Below are 22557 nucleotides of genomic sequence, written 5' to 3'. Positions count from 1 at the left end.
CGCCCCTAGGCAGAAGATAACAGCATTCGTTGATCTAACCTTTCCCTTGTGTTGTGGCGTGCTAGCACTTCATTTCATCCTTCACGTTCATAGCATATACTTATAATTACCATCCTCTATCGTCTGTGTTATGTTTATAGTTTCATAATTTATTTCCATTCTTTTGATTGCATTTTCTTTATGATTTCTCTTATATGTTTATATTATTACTTGTGCATCCACCTGTCAGTATGTTTATGATCGCAAAGATCATAATGTCCATCCATAATCATATATATATAGTGATGTAAATAAATGACGAAATAAAGCAAAATAAAGATTGAAATTGTAACCATGCACCCCTTAGATCCTCTCCCAATATCCTAGTCCAAACATTTTCCTTTACATCCCATTCCTAAAAGAGGGCGTACCCCTCTAAGAGGTTGCTAGCTTACGAGCTAGCTTAAGAAAAAAAAACATTTTAGGAAAGTATTGGTTAATCTTCTATATTCATATGATTATAAGGTATTGGTATTAGAAAGTCACACCTATCGAAATTATACGGTTGCACCTTAAGTTCTGTCTGCTTCCATCAGCAAACGCTTCCAAATCAACACCCTTGCTTCAGGACACTATGCAACACCTTACACTACATTTCACACCCCAAAGAAAGCACCATGTATCGTTATTTACGTTATATATAAAAATTTTACTTATTTAGGATCACTCACAGTATTTTTCCTTACTGATTACGCTATTTACGCACATCTTCTACTCATTCATTCATTGTCTTTGATGTGGATGGTGCTGGGTTCGATTCTCGGTGGGGGCTTGGTCGAAAAAGTGTAAAAGCTTTCTGAGGCTAGCCGTCCTGAGTAAGGGTTTACTTTGTTTTCTTCATTCATATTAGGCAAAGTCCGGGATCGTACAGTAATAGGCTGCTTCATTTCTTCTCCATTCCTACCATTCTCCCCAATTCCCCGGCATTGTAATTGCCGAAGTACATCATCCCTCATAGCGTGACGGGTTAACATGGCCATAGAGGCCGAATGCCCAGAAATCTTAATCCTCCTTCATTCATCCTTTTCTGCAACAGAGGCAGATCCAGGTCGGACTTCTGGAAGGGCGGTGGATTGTAATACTGCTACTTAGAGCTACATCCCATCCAAACTCTGTAGTCCGATACTGTAGTATATCCAAACTCTGTAGTATATAAAATAAGAAAGTTAACTCTTCTGGGGGGAGGCGATCACCCCGATCGCCCCCTGGATCCGCCCCTGTTCTGTTCTGCCCAGTTCTTCGACTTCTAACTTGGTTCCCGCACGTTCTCAGCATCCCTTACAGTTGCCTGTAGGCAGAAGATAGATTCGTTTGCGTAACTAATAACATATAGCCCACGTGTTGTCCTGTCTATAAGACCCCATTTCATCCCCATCACAACACTAAAATAGTTCAGTTTCATTACTCGTATATCTCCTAAACTACGGTTATTATGCGGTCTGATACATGAGACGTTCAGAGCACAATGGAATTAATTCCAATGAATAAAATTGTGAAAAGAAAAAAGAGGTAAAGTTTATACAAAGACTTATTTACAGTACAGAAAGTACTAGGATTGAAATTTAAAAAAAAACTATTGTCAATTTTGACACATCGACTTAATAGTTTTCAAAATATGCCCCTTTTGCATCAACACAGCGTTTCTAGCGACTCTGTCCCCTGGAACGCAGAAACTGGAATGTTCTTCAGCTCCCTCGTTACGGCTCCTTCAATGTCCCGGACCGAGCTGTGGTACCGTCCTTTCATGAGGGAAGTCGAGGGGAGAGGAAGTCTGTAGGAGCGACATCTGGGCTGTAGGATGGCTGGGGAAGCTGTGTGATGCCAAGTTTGGTCAGGAAGTTCATGACAGCGAAGGCGGCGTGGCTCGGCGCATTGTCGTGATGAAGCTTCCATGATCCAACGATTGCTACACGGACGCGGACGACTCGTTTTCTGAGTTTTTCAAGTACTTCCACGAAGAATGCAGCATTCACAGCCTGACCAGGTAGTACAAACTTTCTGCTGAACATTGCTCATCTTCAACTTGCTCTCTTCCCTCCCGAAACAATTTGTGCCACCCCAAAAATACTTGATTGACCCATTGAATCACTCCCATAAGCAACTTTGATCATGTCATGGGTTTCACTTACAGTTTTGACGCAAAACTTCACAGCGTAATGTTGCTCTAAGAAACGATTCATTCAAACGATAATAATAATAATAATAATAATAATAATAATAATAATAATAATAATAATAATAATAATAATAATAATAATAATAATAATAATAATAATAATAATAATAATGTCGAAAAAAACATTTGTAAAAGTGATTCTGCCATCTTAACATACAACTTATCTTAACAATTGAAATAAGGAACTCGCATGGTTCACGCATGCGCATCTAAAAGCACCTAAATGTTAGAGGAATGGTCGTATTTTTTTTTCCTTTCCTATATTTGTAGATCAACCAATAAGAACGTGTTTCTGTCAGTTGACACACTTGCGATAAACTTGAATTCCAAACATTTAAAATATCCAATTACTCAAGGCTCAATATTGTCAGTTGTCAGGTGCAAATTGAACGTACAATACATAGTACAATTGAATTCGTTTTTTTTTTCTATCCATCTCTCTCTCTCTTTCAAATAGATCTACAAAATAGAAGACACACGCATTGTGAGAGGGGAATAGGGTACACGGATTACGCTTTTGTGATAATCTGCATAGTGTCTAGCATAATGCAATCACGCTCTAGCTAACAATTCTCATTTGCGCGAGCGCGCTTCACTTGTTTACTCCTGTGAGCCAATCAACTTCCGAAACAGGATTAGTTTGCTTTGCTCCTCTCAGCTGCATTTGGTGAGTCTGTTACTGGTGAAGTCAACATCGATCCGAGGACCCCCTTCCCTCTTTCTGGTTCTCTCTCTCTCCCAAACTATCTTTCGGATGGAAGCCCTAGAATCACGACAAGGTTGCTAACTCTATTAATATTACCGCCAAAAGGAAAATAGAGAAAATATATTTTGTTTTCAGCTAGAACCAACAAACATAAATGAAAGGAGATTATGCTGAAATACAATAACCTATCATCGACCTATTTAACATACAAATAGATAGCAGTTATGCCATAAGTCTATAGTCTTGAAACATTATGACAGAACAGCAGTAAGTGGCGGTGTAACTGGTTTGCCGCCTTAACGTATAGAACTGAAAAAACAAGCCCTATGCAAATCGAACTTGATAGGCCGCTGCATCGCGGAATTCTCCGGGGCTGTTTTTGATAGTACCCTTCTATTTTCAATTTTCGAATCAAATTTCTACATGAGCTCCTTCGTGGCTCAGTTAGCGTACGCGTCTTTGGCATGGGAGACCCAGGTTCGATTTCCGGCGTAAGTTCATGTTATTCGGATTCCACGTTAATCAGAAGATCCCGTCTCATATAGCCTCGCTGCTGAAAGGAACGCTAAACTCAAAATCAACTCAACTCAAATTTCTACATGACAGGGATTATTTGATTCCTCCTTATTTAATATTGACAATTATTTTAATCCAAATGTAGGCTTTCTCCTTTGTGTATGTGTGTGTGTGTTTCAAGGTGTACCTTAATCTTTCTAATGAAAACTATCAAATATTGAAGGAAAATCAACTAGCACAAAAAAGATTTTCATCAATTACTTGCAGTTCGTAGCAGTGGCGGATCCAGGGGGCGATCGGGGCAATTGCCCCCCACCAGAAGAGAAAACTTTTTTATTTTACATATAAATAAAATCCATACCAAAGTTTGGAGCTCTTAAAAGTAGCTCTAAGTAGTAGTATTACAACCCACCTCCCCCCCCCCCCGAGAAGTCGGTCCTGGATCCGCCCCTGGTTCGTAGACATACTACGAAAGTAAATAGACTAATAATTTGCCACAATGTAAACATTATGTTAGTATGACTTTCTATAACCACTGTTAACGAGACACGAAAGTAAGTTTGGTGGATTGATTTTAAGTTTAGTGTTTTGTTCAGTACCGAGGCACGGATCTTCAGCTTAACGTGGAATCGTAACCACATGAACTCCCACCAGGAACTCGAACCAGGAAATTTCACGCGAAGGCGCGTATGGTAACTATATAGAGAGTGGCCCAAAAAGTAGATGTACAGTAATGTACTGATCGGTCATGACATTTTATACTCATATCATTTACTTATTGTTATTCATACAGATATTGACTTAGTTTCTTCCTTATCTATTCTTAATTTATTCTCACTTATACCTTAAGCTCGGAACAAACCAAAGCAAATAAGTTCATTATCTTAATAAATTAAAATGTCATACTTGATCGATGCTAATCTGTATACCTATTTTTGGGCAACCTTGTACTTACAATAGAGTTTATGAAAATAAGTTTGTTTAGCAAGAGAGGAATTTCCCCCATCACTTCCGTCAATTCTATCCCTTACGTATCCTCGATTAGTGGTGATTTCAGGGGGATCCTCGAGGGAAAATCTCACCCCCCGAAATTACAAAACTTCCTCCAGCGGTTGATTTGTGATCGTGCTCAACGTGAGTCACAAGCATTTTCGTAGTACTTCTTTATTCCCAGAAATCGGAAATCACCATAGTATGACAGTGCGACCAAATGTAAGTAGTGACATTCTTGCTTCGAAATCGGAAAAATATTGGGTTCGAATCGATGTGCCCGTCATCCTCACATGGATTTTTCTAGTTGTTCTTTCGCCACGGGACGGTGTATTTAATGTATTGGGTGTCCCAGAAGTAGTGACTCACTTGTTATTAGGTGCAGTAGGTTATGCTGTATGATTGATGCTGTTGTTTGTTTCTTCTTTTGTTTGTGTTGTGGTGTAATGATGTTTTTCCTTTTTTCAGTTGGCAACACTACAAGATGGCGGCTCGCCTGATGCTTTAGAAACGTGTCCAGTGCGTTAGTCTATATTCTGAGACACAACGTTACGGAAGTCCAGCGACGAATGACGGAGATGTACGGCGATCCTGCACAACAGCGAAAGACAATAACATGGTAAATAAATCCTTCGATACCACTGGTAGTGTAATTGACGCCAAGAGGCCAGGTAGGCTTAGGGCCGTCAATTCCGTAAATGTGGTTCAGATACAGGTAGAACTTGGAAGGTCACCGCAGAAGTCGAAATCGATTGAACGGTTGCTCTGCACCCTGAATATCTCGAAGTCATCGGTTGCCAGGGTTCTCAAGGATTTGAAACTGCGCCCTTATCATCTTGTCTACTGCATGCACTTAATGAGGACGATCCTGATCGCCGTATCGATTTTGCTGAGTGGTACATGCGGACTGTTGAGGAAAATCCTGACTTCGGGAACCACATAGCCGGAATTGACGAGTCAAAGTTGCGTGTGTCAGGGTGACAACTCTGTGTACTGGGGTCCTGAAAATCCAAATGTGGTGATTTAACAGGATCACCGGACTCCTGGTGTCATTGTTTCGGGTGGGGTGACGCTTGACGGTGTGCTGGGGCCGTTTTTCCTTGATGTTTCGGTGACTCGGGAGATGTACTTGAACTTACTGCAGGAGTCTGTGATACCTCTGTTGGAGGAGAGGAATGATTTTGATACAGTGTGATGGCAGCAAGACGGTGCTTCACCAAACTTTGCCCGAATTGTCTGTGACTTTTTGAACACCACCTTTCCCATGCGATGGGTTGTTCGTCGGGGAACAATGGAGTGGCCGCTTCTCAGATTATAAAGCGCGCTTCTACACCATTCATCGATTAGTTCGATAGTTAACCTTCTTTCTCGTTAAAAAGTGGCTTTCTACTTCCTATATCTTAAACTTCGTTCGTGTAGCTCCTAAATTTCGAAATGATCAATTACAGGTGGGTTCAATGTTTCAAGTAGTGCTCTCAACGGGTCGGGTCGGGTCGGGTTGAAGACCGACCCGACCCGAACCGTGACACGAATTGACTGACCCGACCCGATGACCCGACCCGACCCGACTGACCCGAACCGTGATCCGACCTCATTGACCTGACACGACAACCCGACCCGAGCTGACCCGATTGACCCGACCCGACAACCCGACCCGAGCTGATCCGACTGACCCGACAACCCGACCCGAGTTGACCCGACTGACCCGACCCGAGTTGACCCGACCCGTAACCCGACCCGTAACCCGACCCGATCTGACCCGATCCGAGTCGGGTCGGGTCAACCCGATCCGTTTGAGAGCACTATGGTCACGACACTGGGTGAACGCCAAAATGCACTCCCACTGGGAATTAAACCCGGACCACGTGTACCGAAGTCTTACACGTTAACCACTAGCTAGATCAAGCGGTGGATTTGTATATGCATCTTAATGAATATTTGGCACTTTTGAGGTTTGGTTATTTCCTTTTACAACTGATACCAATGTCCGACGTGGGAGAAGTTTTTTTTTCTTGCTTTAGTTCTATGTGACGAAATTTTTATTCAAGGTCAGTGTTCTCACCTGCTTGGACGGCAGGGGGTCTTCTCGGAAGGCAATAGCAAGAGTCTCTTGGCGGAGACAAAAGGAAATCGTTTAACTACAATGATAAGGGTTGAGGAAACAGGAGAACACCTGTGATTTTTTCCAAGCCTTCAACTTTCATTCCAAAATAGGTTCTTATGATTCCGGGACCCGTGCCACTTTGATTTTTCTTTCTTGGTAATTAAAACGTATTTTACAGTATATATAGTTGCACGTAAGAAGATACATAATATGAATTTTGTAATTTAAAATTTAAAAATACAGTATGATATTTAATTACAAAGTACTAATTTTATTTCATCACTTTCAGTCCAACAAATGAAATTCAAACAATTCGCTCCCTGGGTCTTGGTCATCAATACTGTGTCTTATTCTTTGTCTTGCAGTCAAGTCTTGGTCCTGCATTTCATAGTTTTGGTGGTCTTTCATGCTATACAAGAGCCAAGAATGCTCGCCTCATCGGTACAAATGAAGACCAAGTGTGATTTTGATTATGGTCTTTCATACTATACGGAAAGCAAGAAAATATGCTCATCACTACTTGGTGATCACCAAAACAAGGCCAAGAGCAAGATTACTATGCAATTCGTCTTGCATATCCAATTTTTATCTTGTTCTTGTATCGATGTCCTTGGGCTTGGTGAAATAAAATGAAATATTCAGTTTAAGGTCCCTCGATTCTGCACCGAGGCTAAGGGATACGGTGACCATAAGAAATGAATGAAATGGTGGAATGAAGAAAGTGGGAGGAAACAGAACCCCGAGAAAACCCACTACACTGCGTCTCTCCACCACAAAGCCTACTTAGCACAAGCTGGGATCGAACCATGGACACCATGCACCAGAGATGAACTCTCTACCACTGAGCCACCGCAGCCCTGCTTGGGCTTGGTCGTCCATATCCAATCTTTCTTTTAGCCTTGCTTAACACGTTAGCTGCCATGTGGGTCCGATCGGACCTACTGGAGTGATCTAAGAAAATGTTCTTGTAGGTCCGATCGGACCCACAATTTCTAATTCGTCGAATTGACGTTAGAGTACTTGTATTGTTAAATCCTGTCTCTACTGTTATTGAACTGTAGTGTTTTTATTACTCATGTAGGTTTTGGTCTTTGATATTGATTATTAACGCCGCTAGGGGCGCTAAATACCAAGTAACAAGCATTTGTTGCTTTTGTAGACCCGATCGGACCTATGTTTTGCTTTTTCAGTGACATGTTAAAAAGTTTAACAATGGATTCATTATTTATTCTAATTTATTTTCACAAGATGTCAGTGTCCCTGTCATTTGCTGAATTTTCAGAAAAGTCTAGATCACTACACTGCTATTACTAATGAGATCGAGTTCTGCGCATATTTCTTCGTTTTTCATTGCACAAAGATATTACTTATTAGCACTAAAAGCAAGATGAATATATCCAAACTTCTCACTTCTGCACATGTAGTAATAAACAAATAACTTTGTAACAGAGTTGCCAGGTTCAACTGTAATTTATCCCCTTGCCCATAAACAAAATATACACACGTAGGTCCGATCGGACCCCCATCTTTTATGCACGCGGATTCACTACCATGCCTTAGATTATGTTTCAATATTAATATTATGTTTAAAAAATATGAACAAAACAAGAATAATGTAAGTAAGTACGCTTGGCATTCTACCGGTGAACAACAAAATTCACCCTTGGCAGCAATGTGTTAAACAACTTCTAGTTTTGTTCTAAATCCAGACTCCATATTGGCGTAGATATTAATATTACAGTTGATTGGTAAAATCAATCTTCCACATTTACAAATTAAAGTACACACAAGTACAAAAATAAGCATTTACCATAAAAACACTAGCTGCAAGTGTTCAAAATAGATTTATGGCTTCTATAAAATCAATTGAAAATTGCTATTTTTAATTAGGCAGCTAGTGAAAAACAGCAGGTTTCGACTCCAACTCAGTTGACCAAAGTGAGCTGACCCGACTGACCCGACCCGTTTGAGAGCACTAGTTTCAAGCTTACGTTTCATTTTCGTCCTTATCCTTTCGTATGAAGTTTAGGGTATCACCCATTTTCAGTTTCAGTATTGGGTCATGAATAACGAAGAACTAAAAAGAAATAGTAAAAAATAAGTTTTGGTATGGATTCAAAGTCCAAAGAGTAGATTCAGCCTCCGACCTAGTCCGTTTATTCAAATCTGACGTGGTAAAATATTGGAGTAATACAGATTAGAATTTTATTGTAGTTTTACAACCTGAAAGGAAATTTACTTTGAAAGGAAATCCATCAATAAGTATAGAAAATCTTAGAAAAGATTATGTCCGTCCATTTGTTTGTCGACAGCCATCAGAGCAAGAACGGTAAGAGATAGTGAGATATGCTTTTCGTATGGATTCAGTGTCCAAGAATAATGCTTTTCATATGTATTCAGCGTCCAAGAATAATGCTTTTCGTATGGATTCAGCGTCCAAAAATAATGCTTTTCGTATGGACTCAGCATTCAAGAATAATGCTTTTTGTACGAATTCAGCATCCAAGAATAATGCTTTTTGTACGAATTCAGCATCCAAGAATAAGATTAATCTTTTCTCTCAATACTATGTTCAAACCAGAAGAAATTGAAATTGACCATTTCTAGATTTAGCGTTGATCATCATAGAACAAAAAATGGTAATACATAGTAAAAGGTGGTTTTCTGCGCCCCAAGAATCGGATCTATCTGCCATCTTGTAAAGCAAGAAGTGTTAGAATTTTAGTACCGTCTCCGATACTAGATAGCTAGAAATAACTTTTGAGTATGGATTCAGCAACCAAAGATCACTTTTTATCTCCACTGTTATCCCTCTAAGACAGAAATCTACGGAAGTGACAGAGATCTACGTTTTCTTGTTCAATACTGAACGGCATGGAAAGCAAACGATAACAGACAGTGAGAAGCGATGTTTTTAAATATTGTTTCAGTGTACCACGAATACGCTGTAAAAAAATCGTTGTTATTTCAACGACATGCCTATGTGTTAACACGGTTGTGTTAAAATATAACACAAACAAGTGGTTAGAACAACTCACTCTAAATTTAGAGTTGTGTATCAAATGCCGGTATTTGAAATGACACATAACCTGTGTGTTAAATTAGCACAAGTGTAGAATTTTCGGTGTTGTTTCCTGCGTGATTGCCAAATATGTTGGGCATCTAATTATAAAGGCTTATGAATTGAAGCTACAGACAAACACAGTAGGAAGAAATACTTAAACAAATCCAGGTATACGCAAAATTTCGCCTCCCACAATTGATGCATGCATTGCTTCTTTTTCTAAGCGATTGTGTACTAGAAGCAACAAACGCATCAACTTTATTAGATGGCAACTGTCGCCGATCATTTGAAAGTGAATATGGAAGAACTATAAAATAAAGTAAATACACAGTCGTCATTTTGTTCTAAAATTACATGGCGAGTAGATTTTACCTTATCCTGAACGGTTATCGTCGAATATACGCGGCTTAAAGGAATACTCTGATTAGCCAAATTCGAAAGACCTCCACAATTTATCCCTCTACAAGCGACGATTTCTTCATCGCCTCCGTGGCCAAATCGGAAGAACACGCGGCTAGTAATCGAAAGGTTGGTAGTTCGTGCCCTCCCTCCCCCGCCACTGAAGTATTTTTCTTTACTTGTTAAAGTGTTTTTTTTTTTTTTTTTTTTTTTTTAGACTCAGCATAATGTAAACACATTACGCATATGGGCGATTTAACATATTTTGATGGAGTAATTTTGTGGTTCATTAACGCTTACGGCACGGCTCAACACCGGTTGTATGTTAAAGATGTAACACACCCCCTGTGTTAAACGCCAACCCCACGGGGTATGTGTTGAACTAACACCGCATAGTGGTAGTCACGCTGGAACCACTGCCTTGTGTTAAAATTGAGTTGAGTTAACACAACCATTTTTTACTGTGTAGGTTCGGTCTCCACTTTTAATTCTCTAATAAAACCGGAAGCTGTAGAAATCTTACAAGTTTAGTTTTAATTCTAATCCCGTTAAACAAACCGTCATTTGCTTCGTTTCGATTTTTTGTTTTGTTTATTTTTGAGTTTAACGTCCCGTTCAGCAACGAGGCTATATGAGACGCGGACCTACTGATTAATGTGGAATCCGAACCACATGAGCGCCCACCGGGAATCGAACCCGGGTCTCCCACGCCATAGGCGTGTACGCTAACCGCTTATCCACGAAGGAGCTCTCGTTTCGATTACTATTTATAGATATACCGCATTGACTTGACACCTAGTCTTCCATTCCAAGCGCTGCTATCGGCTAATGGAATTCCACTCCCTTTCGCTAAGGCTGTCTAGGTTAGCAACAGCTGAACCCTTATTGGCTCAACGCGTAGGTGTGTAGCGGGTGTGAGCTTTAGTTCACATTTTTGCCACGGCTCAAGATATTTTGGCAGCACTATAGTCGCTAAGCTACAGTCTCTGAGGTGAGGACATGCACGACCTGATCGTCGGAGTAAAAATACAGTGACAATGAAAGAGCTTGAAGAATAGCATGTGAGTGTGTGAAATTTTGTTACAAACTTCGCAAACTATTAACAGAGACATTTTAATTTATTTAAAAGTATCCTTGTAGGTCAAAAAGTACGCATGAGTCGGTCAAACAGTAAGGTGATATTGATTGTGTGTGTGTGTGTGTGTTTTTTTTATTTATTTATTGGCAAGGCATTTTCTATCATGAATTATTATCAGATAGTAAACAAACAGTTGTACCAGCACATTTTTGCGCGGTTGTGCGCAGGAAGAGGACTCAATGGTGGGAGAACCAAATTTGTATGGAGTACGATCCACGTTTGGTTTTCCCACAGCGGTGTTCAGCGGTTCAAGAACAGGTTTCATTTAATACATTACCCCTCTACTGTAACTGGAAGAGTTAAATCTACAACTTTTGGTTTTAATATTGAATTCTTGTACAATAGTTCGGAAGTAGGTATAAACTGTATTTTCACAATGTGAAACGCAAGTCACTTTTTACGAGAAAATATGAAAGTGTCATTTTGTGGGGAAAATGCAACATGGGTAACTCAGCAGGTTGAGAACTACTTAAATTATTCAGTAGTGACAAGCAGAAGTATTTGAGTAACAGTGATATTAATAATAAAAATAAAATGAATAAAATAAGATAAACATTTATACTGTAAACAATGCAGTTATATAGATAAATAGTTTTCACTTTCATGTATACAAATATTATAATGTTGAAACTTCAATTTCACTAATTTCCGTCTACACTGTGAAATGTTTCACAATAAATACTGCTTTAAAAAACACAACTTATGCAAAGCTTGGTTTGGTTGAAAATTTTTGTTTCGTGACCAGAGAGATACAAAGCCTGCCTGACTGCTAGGGAAGATGAAACCACGGAGCGGAGGGCAGACAACTGAAAGAAAGGGGGAGATAACTTAGATTGTAGAGATGAGAATCCCGCAGAGAATCAGGACGCCCCACAGAGACTCCCAGCTTGATTTTGGGAATTGTTTACAATTTACTTTTGATGAAAAAGCGGAATACGAAATACTTTGTGCTCAATTTACTTTGGCAATCCTCAAATAAAAACGAATTTGCAATAGAATACGGAAAGAAGAGTATTCTTTCTTTTTCTTTTTCTGGTATTAATTCAACAGACCATCAACACACAATTTGTTATTCATCAAGGAGATAGTTCTGTTTTCATTAGTCAGTGCAGTATTTGAAATGCATTAGTTGACGTTCTCTAAGGATATATATGTAAAATAGGTCACCAGCATTTGAAATAATTCATTTGAGGTTTTACACAGGGTGTTGCAAAATTTCTATCAAAAACTGTCTGTTTGACTTATCAATCCCTTAATATGGCATAATACAGCTGTTCTAGCGACAACACACGGATAAACGTCTAGGGAACAGGGTAAGTTACCAATTAGATTGTCCGGGCGTGCTATGCTTGGATATTTTTTTAAAATTTCTGATACACGAGGTTTGATATTAAGGCTCTGTGAGCCAAGGAAACAGACTACAAAAACTGAAGCACTAATCTCTTAACATCTGGCATTCTTGTCTTGATTTATTTATATATATTTAGCAGAAATCTGGAGGTTTTCAACCACCCGACGCCGCGCTAAAGACGTCCCCGGTTGGATTTTTTCCCAAGAAAAATCCCAAAGTCGTTGCCGTTTCTGCATTACGATTTAGAGAAGTACAGAGTTTCTATGACTACAATACAAGCATGAACATTAGGAGTTAGTGATCTACTTACCACGCTTAACGTACGTTTTAATTGACCAGTTCCGTCAAGTTAGATACCCGGCCTGTAGTTCCTCTTTCTAGACTGATAGTCCTCGTGCACGAAGTGCACCTTCAAAATTTGTCCCTTCATCTTAACTCGCGTTAACGACGTGCGGCCAGACCGAAGTCCTGAGTGCCTACCAGTTACCCACTAGCGAGTCAGTCCTCTCATGCTCTGCAGGCATGGTGCCCCGAGCGTTAAGGCAAGCTCACCTCCCGTCCATGCACACCGTTACCCAGATTCCTGGGATAAGCTCACACAGGCTACCGAATCCCAAGGTATGACCACAGCCCGGTAGGGTCCAACCTAATTCGGGAGTCCCAGGCATGCCCGATAGGGCTTGTTCAATCCCTACCCTGCCTACTTCTGTACGTGCAACAATTACCTCCTTCGCACGTAACTTCCTTCCATCCTTCCATCAAATTAGGTATCACGCACACGTCGAGATACTCCCTTACCTCATCCCGGATCCGCCATGGGTACGTGTACGTGTTAAGTCACCATTTGAGTTTAATGCCTGATACCAACCCATATCCCCTCCCTTCTACTGGGATCAGAACCAGTTTCGTGATAGGCATTTTTTCCTCAGTCACCGTTCAGTCAACCTGCAGACAGGAATAGGATGTCCCCCCCCCCCCCGGTAGGATCGTCTAAGCAATACGAGATTTTCTCTAATTACGGTACAGGAACACCGCACATTACTAGATCCAATGACTGATGTAGACTGTGTGCTAAAGCAGACATGTTCATTTGGGAGCAGAAGGAGAATACACTCCTCGTAGGCTCGGCCAAGCAATATGAGGCTTTCGTAGCTAAGCTACATTCCGAATTCTGAAGGAACACTATTTCTTTTTTAAACGATGAAGACTATAATGAATATATAATATAACGAGGCACGGTTAAGCCTTTTAGATAACAATTCACTATTTGTTAACCCCTTATCGCATGCCGTGCCATATATGGTACATCTCTTTTTTTTTCACTTTAGCTTTTGTGTAATTTATCAAAGGCATCAAATGACTGTTTCATCTGCTATGTGAGGTATTGACGTGTATGAATAAGAGATTTTGGCGTCATCTGGCATGTTCTTTGTGAGTTGTATTAGGCGGGGAAACGTTGACATGTGGTTTTTGTGAAGCAGCAGATTTTTATCAGTGAAAGTAATTTTTCTGCGTACTTTTCCAAACAAAAAATATTACATTCAGTGTAAGTACTTTGAGATGTATTTCCAGCAATACGATCATTTGGATGTTCGTATTGGAGGAATGTGGAGAAAAACGTATGTGCCATATATGTCACACCATGCGTTTATAGGTACTTTTATGTTCTTGCTTAACCTACATTGAGATTTTTTTTTTCACAAATTTAAAATTGCCCTTTTTCGAGAAATTCGAATTTTCGAAAATTGTTTTTAGTATACTCCCATTGATTTATATATCGGGAAAAAACTTAAAACAATGGCTTTGCAATGATGAAAGTCTTAGTTCGGTACGTTAATTAAGAGCCCAGATATATCAAATTAAAGAAGCTAATATATGCAATTTTTGTTCCAAAATTGGAAATTTCGAAAACTAATGAACCTAGAAGACTGAAATTTGGTATTTTTTAATCTTGCTACGATATCTTCATGTGATGCACATCAAAATCCGAAAATGTGAGGGGAAAAATGTGCTTTTTTTGTGTTGATTTCATATGGAATGACCCAACTACTATAGTCATTCTGCAATTATGTTACAACAATGGATCCAGGGCTTTTTTTTTTATGATGGATGTTCATCAGTAGCTATTAGAAAAGTTCCAAATGGTGAAGACAGTGAATTATCAGATTTATCTGAAGTGTATCAGCATTAGATGCAAGAAATACCAATATTTTGTTATCTGACTTGGATGAAGATTCTGTTGCTCCTGAGAGGATCGTCATACCAATTCTGATGATGCAATAAATTCAGATGTTGATGATGGCCCTCTCTGCCTCATAAATAATTCTCAGGATAGGGAGTCTACGTCATTGAGCGATTTGAAAAACATCAAGCGGAGACCTAGAAAGATGGAAAAGTCCCAAGAAGATGTAAAATTTCAAGGGCCTCAGGACTTACCTGAAGAAATAAAACAGCTATAAACGCCTATTGAATATTTCAAGTACTTTTCCATTGGTGAGATTCTTCATTACGCAGTTGAACAGTCAAAGCTATATTCAACGCAAGTTCGGTCAACCAATGACTATAAATAAACTTGAACAGCTTATTGTGTTCTTTTCTACATGTAAATTATTCAGTTCGCAGCTACTAGACATTACTGGAACGGAAAGCTTGGTCATGATGCGGTAAATCAGGTGATGAGTTGTGATCGGTTTGAAGAGAGCAAACGATTTATTCACTTCAATGCCAATTCAACTCTTATTCCTGCAGAAGAACTTGCTCATGGCATACTTCATAAGATTAGGCCTTTTCCTGAACATATACGAGAACATCTGAGAAAAGGCTCCAAAGAAGAATTCTTGGCAGTGGATGAACAAATCACTCCCATAAAGTGTAGATCATCGATAGAAACAATATAACGCAAAGAAACCTTATAAATGGGGTTATAAAGTATTTGTTCTTAGTGGAATTTCAGGTTTCAATTATGTTTTCGAAATATTTACTGAGACTCAAAGTAATGTTATTCCTACTGCAGCTCCAGACTTGATCGATAGTAGCAACGTTGATGTTTGGTTGACTCAGTCTGTACCTCGAAATATAATCCACAAAATATTCTTCGAAATTGGTTTACAAATGTACCCTTAGAATTGTATCCCTGCGCACTTCTAGGAAAATTTACCTTACTGCATAGTATGTCATATATGACACGTACTTATTTCTCGACCCAACTAAGTGAAAAATCTAAAATTCAAGTTTTAATTCATTTTTCAAGTTCCCATATAAGGATTTTCAATACTGTTTATTTTTTTTTTCGCTAAAAGAAAACAATCATGCGGAAAGGGGTTAAATTTTGAAATACCGGCATGGGTAGCGAAATTCTAGGGACCGAGGGGCCCACTCACCCCCAAAGTTTCCATGGGGCTCCCAGAATCTGGATACTTTTCTTGGCTCTTTGGTTGAATTGACAACGAAACACATATAATGAATGCCCCCTTCCCCTGAAGTTATACAGAAATCGTCGCCGCTGAATACCAGTTATTACAACCACATTTAACATTAATTGAAAGATAATGTAAACCATTAAAAAGTTTAAGTCGAGTGCTAACAACTTTGAATTAAATTTCAATTAAGTCAGGCGTCGTGATGCCTTGCTTCAAAGAACAAAAACATGTGTATATGTATAGGATAAAGCATGTAGATGGAAAAAAAACAACGTAGTTATTCTTTTATGATAAAATGAAAACGCCCCCTGCTATGTTTCTACGTATTTTCACAAAGTCCCTGTCTCTCCCTTTTAACCACCCTCATGCTGGTAGAACAGCATTCATCCTCTGGCAACAACACATCAGGCAGAAGATCTAAAGCAACACACACATATGCACAAGTTGCCACAAAAACAATATTTTATCTTTGTCACTAACGTCATATCTGATACCTCAAATAGTCTTTCTTTGAAAGTCCAATTGGTATATCCAATCACAGAAAAGAATAACCCACATAAATATTTCAAAATAAAAGAAGAAAGTATAATTGATGTCATAATTATATTGTGAAACAGGTACTAAACATAATGAGCCTTATTCAGAGTCGTTGTGATGCGTGATTAGTGCCATACTAAAGAGTTCGACTAGCATATGTTTCCTGCAGTATGATGCTAATCACACGTCAGAATGACTCTGAATAAAGCCCAATGTGCTTAACATATAATATTAATATCGCAAAATTTCTAAACAAACATGTGCGCAGAATGTTAACCCAAGTAATGTAAACAGTAATTATAAAGTTTGGAATTCTTAAGCCGAAATGGTCTGTACGCCTGATAGTAATGACTATTCCTGAAATATAAAAAAATTAAAGTTCTATGGGAAGGTTGCTTATTACTAGGGCCCGGATAATTATGTACTATAAACAATGAAAATATGTACATATATATGCACATAAAATCTCAAAAATATGTAATAAAACCTTTCCAAAAAAGCAAAATATGTAAAATGAAAATACCAGCATTTTCTATTACGTTTTCTACATTTAATATGGTAAATACAATATTTATTCAATTACAATGTTTACTACCTGTTACTTTTCCATCATGATCTCCGCAACACTAAGAAACAGAATGAGTTTCAAATTTTCAGTCAAAAAACTTATCTTGTTATCGCGTATAAAAGAGTTTCTATTGATTAAATGGTCGTTTCACTTCACACAAAGTCTTGCTGCATATTTATACTTTCAGAAATCATCCAAAGATCGTTCAACTCTACATTACGGGAGAATTCTAGAACACTGACCCGCCTACCTGTACAACGGATACTAACCTGACCTAACATAGCCTAACCTCTCTAATCTCTAACTAATCTTAATTAACCTCATTTAGGAAGGGATTTTTACGAAAACTTTGTTTATGCCATTGTACTTCTAATGGGCGTCCAGCGTTATAGAACCTTCCCGTACATTACACATTCAAAACATTTTAGTAAAAAAATATCGTGAAGAACAAAAGATTCTCAATTAGCCTTTTCACTATTTCAACAGACGATCTCCGTAACAGTAAGGAACGAAAATGTTTCAAAATTTTCAAACACAAAACCTGTCCTGTTATCAGGCAACAGAGCTTTGTATTGACTAAACGATCGTTCAACATCACACGAAGTAATTGGTGCATACTTAAACTTGCACAAATCAGAAGGTGTGTATTCAATAGCCACGACATCGGATTTAGCTTCACTTAACACTCCACTAATAGCACAGATTGTCTTATAGCCTGGATTTTTCTCCAAAACGAAAGTCATCTTCTTATTCACTGGATCGCCAACCGATCCTTTCACACCTACCAGAGAAACAACTGTTGAGCGAACAATTTCAAAGTTTGAACAATTTGTCTGAAAGGCTAGATGATTTCTCCAATAGTACTACTAAGACACGAAAAATTGCTCTGAATGTAGGCAATATCATGCTTCAACTTCCCGTCATCAAACGTTTGTTTCGCTATTTCTATGGAAGATGCATCTTCAGAATCAAAATGTTGTAACACTTGTTTCACTTCATCAAAGTTCGTAGCGTAGTAACACACAGCATCAATCCAGCTTCCCCACCTCGTTCGTACCGGCTGAGGAGGAAGAGGTAAAGCTTCTGCAGCTTTGCACATGTACGGTGCTGCATCAGTCACTAGAAGGAAGACATTGTTATGCTTGATACAATCAGGCCACAAAAGTCTCATAGCATCATTAGAGTTTTGCAATTGCTTGATGGTTTCATCGCGGCAACAAATCACTAGTTAACAGGATAGGCTTGCTGACTTCATTATCTTTCAACAAACCTATTACAACATTACTAACATGTCGCCCCTCTACATTAGTTGTTTCGTCATCCCACGAATAGAGTTCATTGTTTCCACATATAAATCAGGCACGTAATGCTTTCTGATTGTAGATTCATCTAGAACTGTTTCGTGTGTCAGGTTTGTGTATTGTTGCAGAAATTCACGAAGTGTTGTATTGTTTAGTTTCCAAATAGGGATATCAGCACATACCATAGCACGGCACAGATCACTTGAAAACTGAGACTTCCGTGGCCCTGGACTACTTTGAGCTTGAGGTTGAGTTACTAGCAACTGCTTTTGTGGTTTAGGTTTTGAAGCTCGGATCTGATGGCGTGATGTGGATATGTGTTGAACAACTTGGGAACGTTGTGCGCATAAGACACCCTTTTTACAAACCTGGCAATAAAGCACTTTTCCATCGGTGGAAAAGTGCTCAAACTCTTCCGTGAAATGCTTGCCTTATTGACAACGGGGTTTTGTCCTTTGGTATCTTGGAACAGGATTTGCTGACAGCACAGGAGATTAAATATTCGATAAAAATAGCTCACACTTTCCCTACGACATGCGTTGTGGCGGCAGGCGCTTCACTTTTGTCAATCAAGAGTTCAGTCTTACCAATTGCGTGAATGCAAACTCCCCCATCTGATTTAATATTTTTCGCCGAAAGAAAATAGTGGGGCGAGTTTTCGACAACACGATAGGCAATCGTAAAACAATGTCGCGATAGTAATTCGATTGAATTATTGATCTCACGTAAGGATGTGAGCGCTACTATCACGACCGAGAGTGTACGATTGCTAATCAAATCAGGTTGTGTCCAACTCTCCCTACCAATCCGCCAAACTACGCTTCAATAATATTTTAAAAGGGTATAACGCAGTGAAACAATAAATAAATAAATAAATAAATAAATAAAAATTAAAAATAAAGCAAGCACTTTAAATTCAAAGAGAGGTGAGTGTTTTCTTCTTTTCAAAGTCTATTGTTGAACAGTTTTTGTACGAAAAATCCCTATAAAACATGAAAATATCAAGAAATATGTAAAATTATGTGCTCATGAGTAAAATATGTAATTATATGTACATAAGTGTAAAATGTGTAAATATATGTACTTTCAAATGGGTGTTTTTAAGCACTATGGGTCACAAATGACATTATTATACTGATTTGGTATAAAAATATAACCTCTAGAAAAATATGTAATTAAATAATTATCCGGGCCCTACTTATTACATTATTGGATTAATTAAACTCCACTATTTTTGACGTCCCTAGTTGGTTTTTCAATATTGGAGTTTAGTGTCCCTTTTAGCACCAAAGCTATATGAGAAGTGGACCTACAGTTCAAGGTGGAATCCGAATCATCGTAATACCTTCACATCCAACTAGGAAACGAATCCGGGTCCACGAATACCAAAGGCATGTATGCTAGCCTCTAGACATAGGGAGGATTTGATAATCCTGACCTTTATAGTCCCGTCCAACCAAAAAATTGCTTGATGTTCCAAAACGTTTCCGCGCTTATTTTGTGCGTAGGATGTGCGGAAATGTTTGAGTATCTTGAATTTTCTTTAAAAATTATTGTGTATTGGTCTCATGTTAATTTCAGATTGTTTCTTTTCTTTTTTCTTAAAACCTAAATTTCTTAAAACCTAATTCTCTCTTGACAAAACAAAGTACAGTAAAAGAATTATCTCACTTAACAGATAATAAAAAAACAGAGTTCTCTCACCTTATTCTTGTAGAAGTGGACGGTTTGTCCTTGGTAGCAGCCCTCTCCTTGCTGGCCCTAAACTCCCTTTGGAACTCTTTGATGGGAGGCAATCGCTGAGGTCGATCTGACTGCTGCTGCCGAGAGCCGTTCCTCATCGGTTCCTTGTACTCCTGAATCCGTATCTGCGGTAAAGCGAGCTGAGGGTCACTTGCGGGTGAACTCCAACCCTAGTCACCAGCATGCAATCGAAAGCACGTTTAAACAAAAGAAACAAAAAAAAAAAAAAACTCAAAAGAATAAAACTAACCAAAACAATAAATAAAATGACAAATTTAAAAATATTTCATGCCATACTGGAAACAATGCATCTAATATTACACGTGCATCATAGTTATTATTCTTCACATATGAAACTATTATATATGTTGGAGGTATCTACATTTCGAAATATATAACCAAAGATCAATAAAAAAACATCTGGCAGGGGCGGATGCAGGACGGATTTCTGGGGGGCCTAAGAGCTCCAAACTCTGGGATGGGTTTTATTTATATATAAAATAAGAAAGTATCCTCTTCTGGGGAGGGGGCGATCACCCCCTGGATCCGCCCCTGCATCTGGGGTTTATATTTGAAGTTGGTTATGATACGTGTATATTCGGAAGTTCTTGATTCTTGAACCACTATTGTGGTTGAAAATATTAGATGCTGCAGCCATAAGCCATGTCAGTTATTACACTATAAATGGTGAACAAGTATAAGATTGTATTAAGCAAATTGATATACACTCTAGTTTGTAAAACAAATAGCGCAGACATATTGCCCGAAATCGCCCGTGTTAAACTAGTTGTACTTCAGCTATGAAGACTATAAATATTAATATTATTATCATCAGAAATGTCCACACTCAGTAAAAATATGTATCACACTACAAAAGAACTAAAAACAAACATTTGTATAAATATAAAATTGAATTAAACTGGAGTTCGAGATGGCTGTCCCTATATCGACGCCATATTACCTCGAACTCTCTATTCGAAAGTTTGAGTACTGGACTGTTATGCTCAAAGACAATTTAAATAATATCGCTTTAGTTAATTTAAATTCTCACACATTGTTGTCCTCGCAGGATATACGAAATGTCAAAGTTAATTAAAACGAATTCACTAATAAACTTGAGTAGATTGAATCTACCATTCTGCAAACTAGATGGGAGGGATTTGCAACTAAAGCTTCGTGCATAAGCAACAATCCGTTACAGTTTATCTATTTTCAGGGATATCTTGTTATAACGTCTAAAATTTCTCTTTAATTAGGTCTATTCGAAGGTAGGCTAATTTTTACGTTTAGTTAGATTCTTTCCGTCTGTTTCTGAATGTTCCTGAAACAATATTTGGTCAATGAACACTACTAATAATTATCTACTAACTACTCCTTAGCACCCTAAAATATATAATCAAAATAACGTAACTACTAAATCTAAAATAGGAGGGTAAAACCTTCACAGAGAAGCTTATCCGTAGTAACATTAAGAAAAGGAAATCCTCAGTCTCAGGAGTACGGTTGATTGATAATCAGCTACTGTATCTTAAAACTAGGGATGCGCACGAGACGAGTCGAGACAGGATTTTATCTGACAAAATTCGAGTCGAGACATGGCTTTTCCAATAGAGAAATACACTTTTTTCGAGTCGAGACATTTTTACAGCACATTTTCGAGACGAGACAGCCACAAATATTGTCTCGAGCGCATCCCTACTTAAAACTCAACATAATCTGAAAGTTTACTCTTGAGAGATGGGCAGACCTTCGATCTATCATGGAAGGTCATATGGTTCGAATCCCACTTTAAGCTGTAAGTTCACATCTCTTATTCCCTCAGTGTTAAAACATCCTCGATAGAGGGTGAAATCTAGCGGTCAAAAGGGTTTATATTTGTTTATTTTCAGTTTAACGTCCCACGATTATGCACCGAAGTTCAGGGAGACGGTGATTATGAAATGGATAAAGTTGGTGGAATGACGAAAGTGGGAGGAAATGGAAGAACCCCGAGAAAACTCATGTACGGTTTATTTACCACAAAGCCCACACGGGATCGAACCAAGGTCCCACGTACAAAGGCTAAGCACTCTTGTACGGAGCTACCGCTCTCACTTTTTAAAAATTTTTATAGATTGATAATTTAAGATCAAGATTCATCTCGAACACGATTACTGATATACTCAGATGTTAAAAATGGATCTGAAAAGGTAGGGGTGTGCTTGACGTCACGGTGTTCTCAGTGCCTATGTTTGCGCATTGTTTTTTTCGAAAGTGGGGGGGACGCCATAGATATTTTTTGGAAGTGGGGGAACGACATCCACCCGCGTTGCCCTTAATTTTCAGCCCTGGATATACCATGATTTCCTTCTTCTTCTTGGTCTTGATTCCGTGAAGAATACGTCACACAACCAAGACGCCACATCGCGTGTTAAATTACTTTTATTACGGAATCCATTTGGGAATGTATAATACCTTTCGTCAGCTGAAACGAGCCAGAGATTTCCATCGGCCACAGGTGCTATTT

The 22557-nt window shown here is 38.7% G+C and overlaps 1 protein-coding gene across 2 annotated transcripts in view; it reads right to left on the bottom strand.

Moving 5' to 3' along the window:
- LOC145668753 (uncharacterized) overlaps positions 1-22557 on the bottom strand; it is a 338148-nt gene that overhangs the window by 29243 nt on the left and 286348 nt on the right. Inside the window, exon 5 of one of the 2 annotated variants that reach the window (XM_081736894.1) lies at positions 20013-20221. In XM_081736894.1, the coding sequence (XP_081593020.1) occupies positions 20013-20221 (209 nt within the window). The remainder of the gene's footprint in view (positions 1-20012; positions 20222-22557) is intronic. The other variant, XM_081736895.1, reaches the window with a different exon arrangement.

The sequence above is a fragment of the Thermobia domestica genome, chromosome 13 (genome assembly GCF_964235325.1).
Source record: "Thermobia domestica chromosome 13, izTheDome1.hap1.1, whole genome shotgun sequence".
Lineage (NCBI taxonomy): Eukaryota > Metazoa > Arthropoda > Insecta > Zygentoma > Lepismatidae > Thermobia > Thermobia domestica.
Note: the sequence above shows the minus strand (reverse complement) of the source record. Positions and strands in the feature narration are given on the sequence as shown.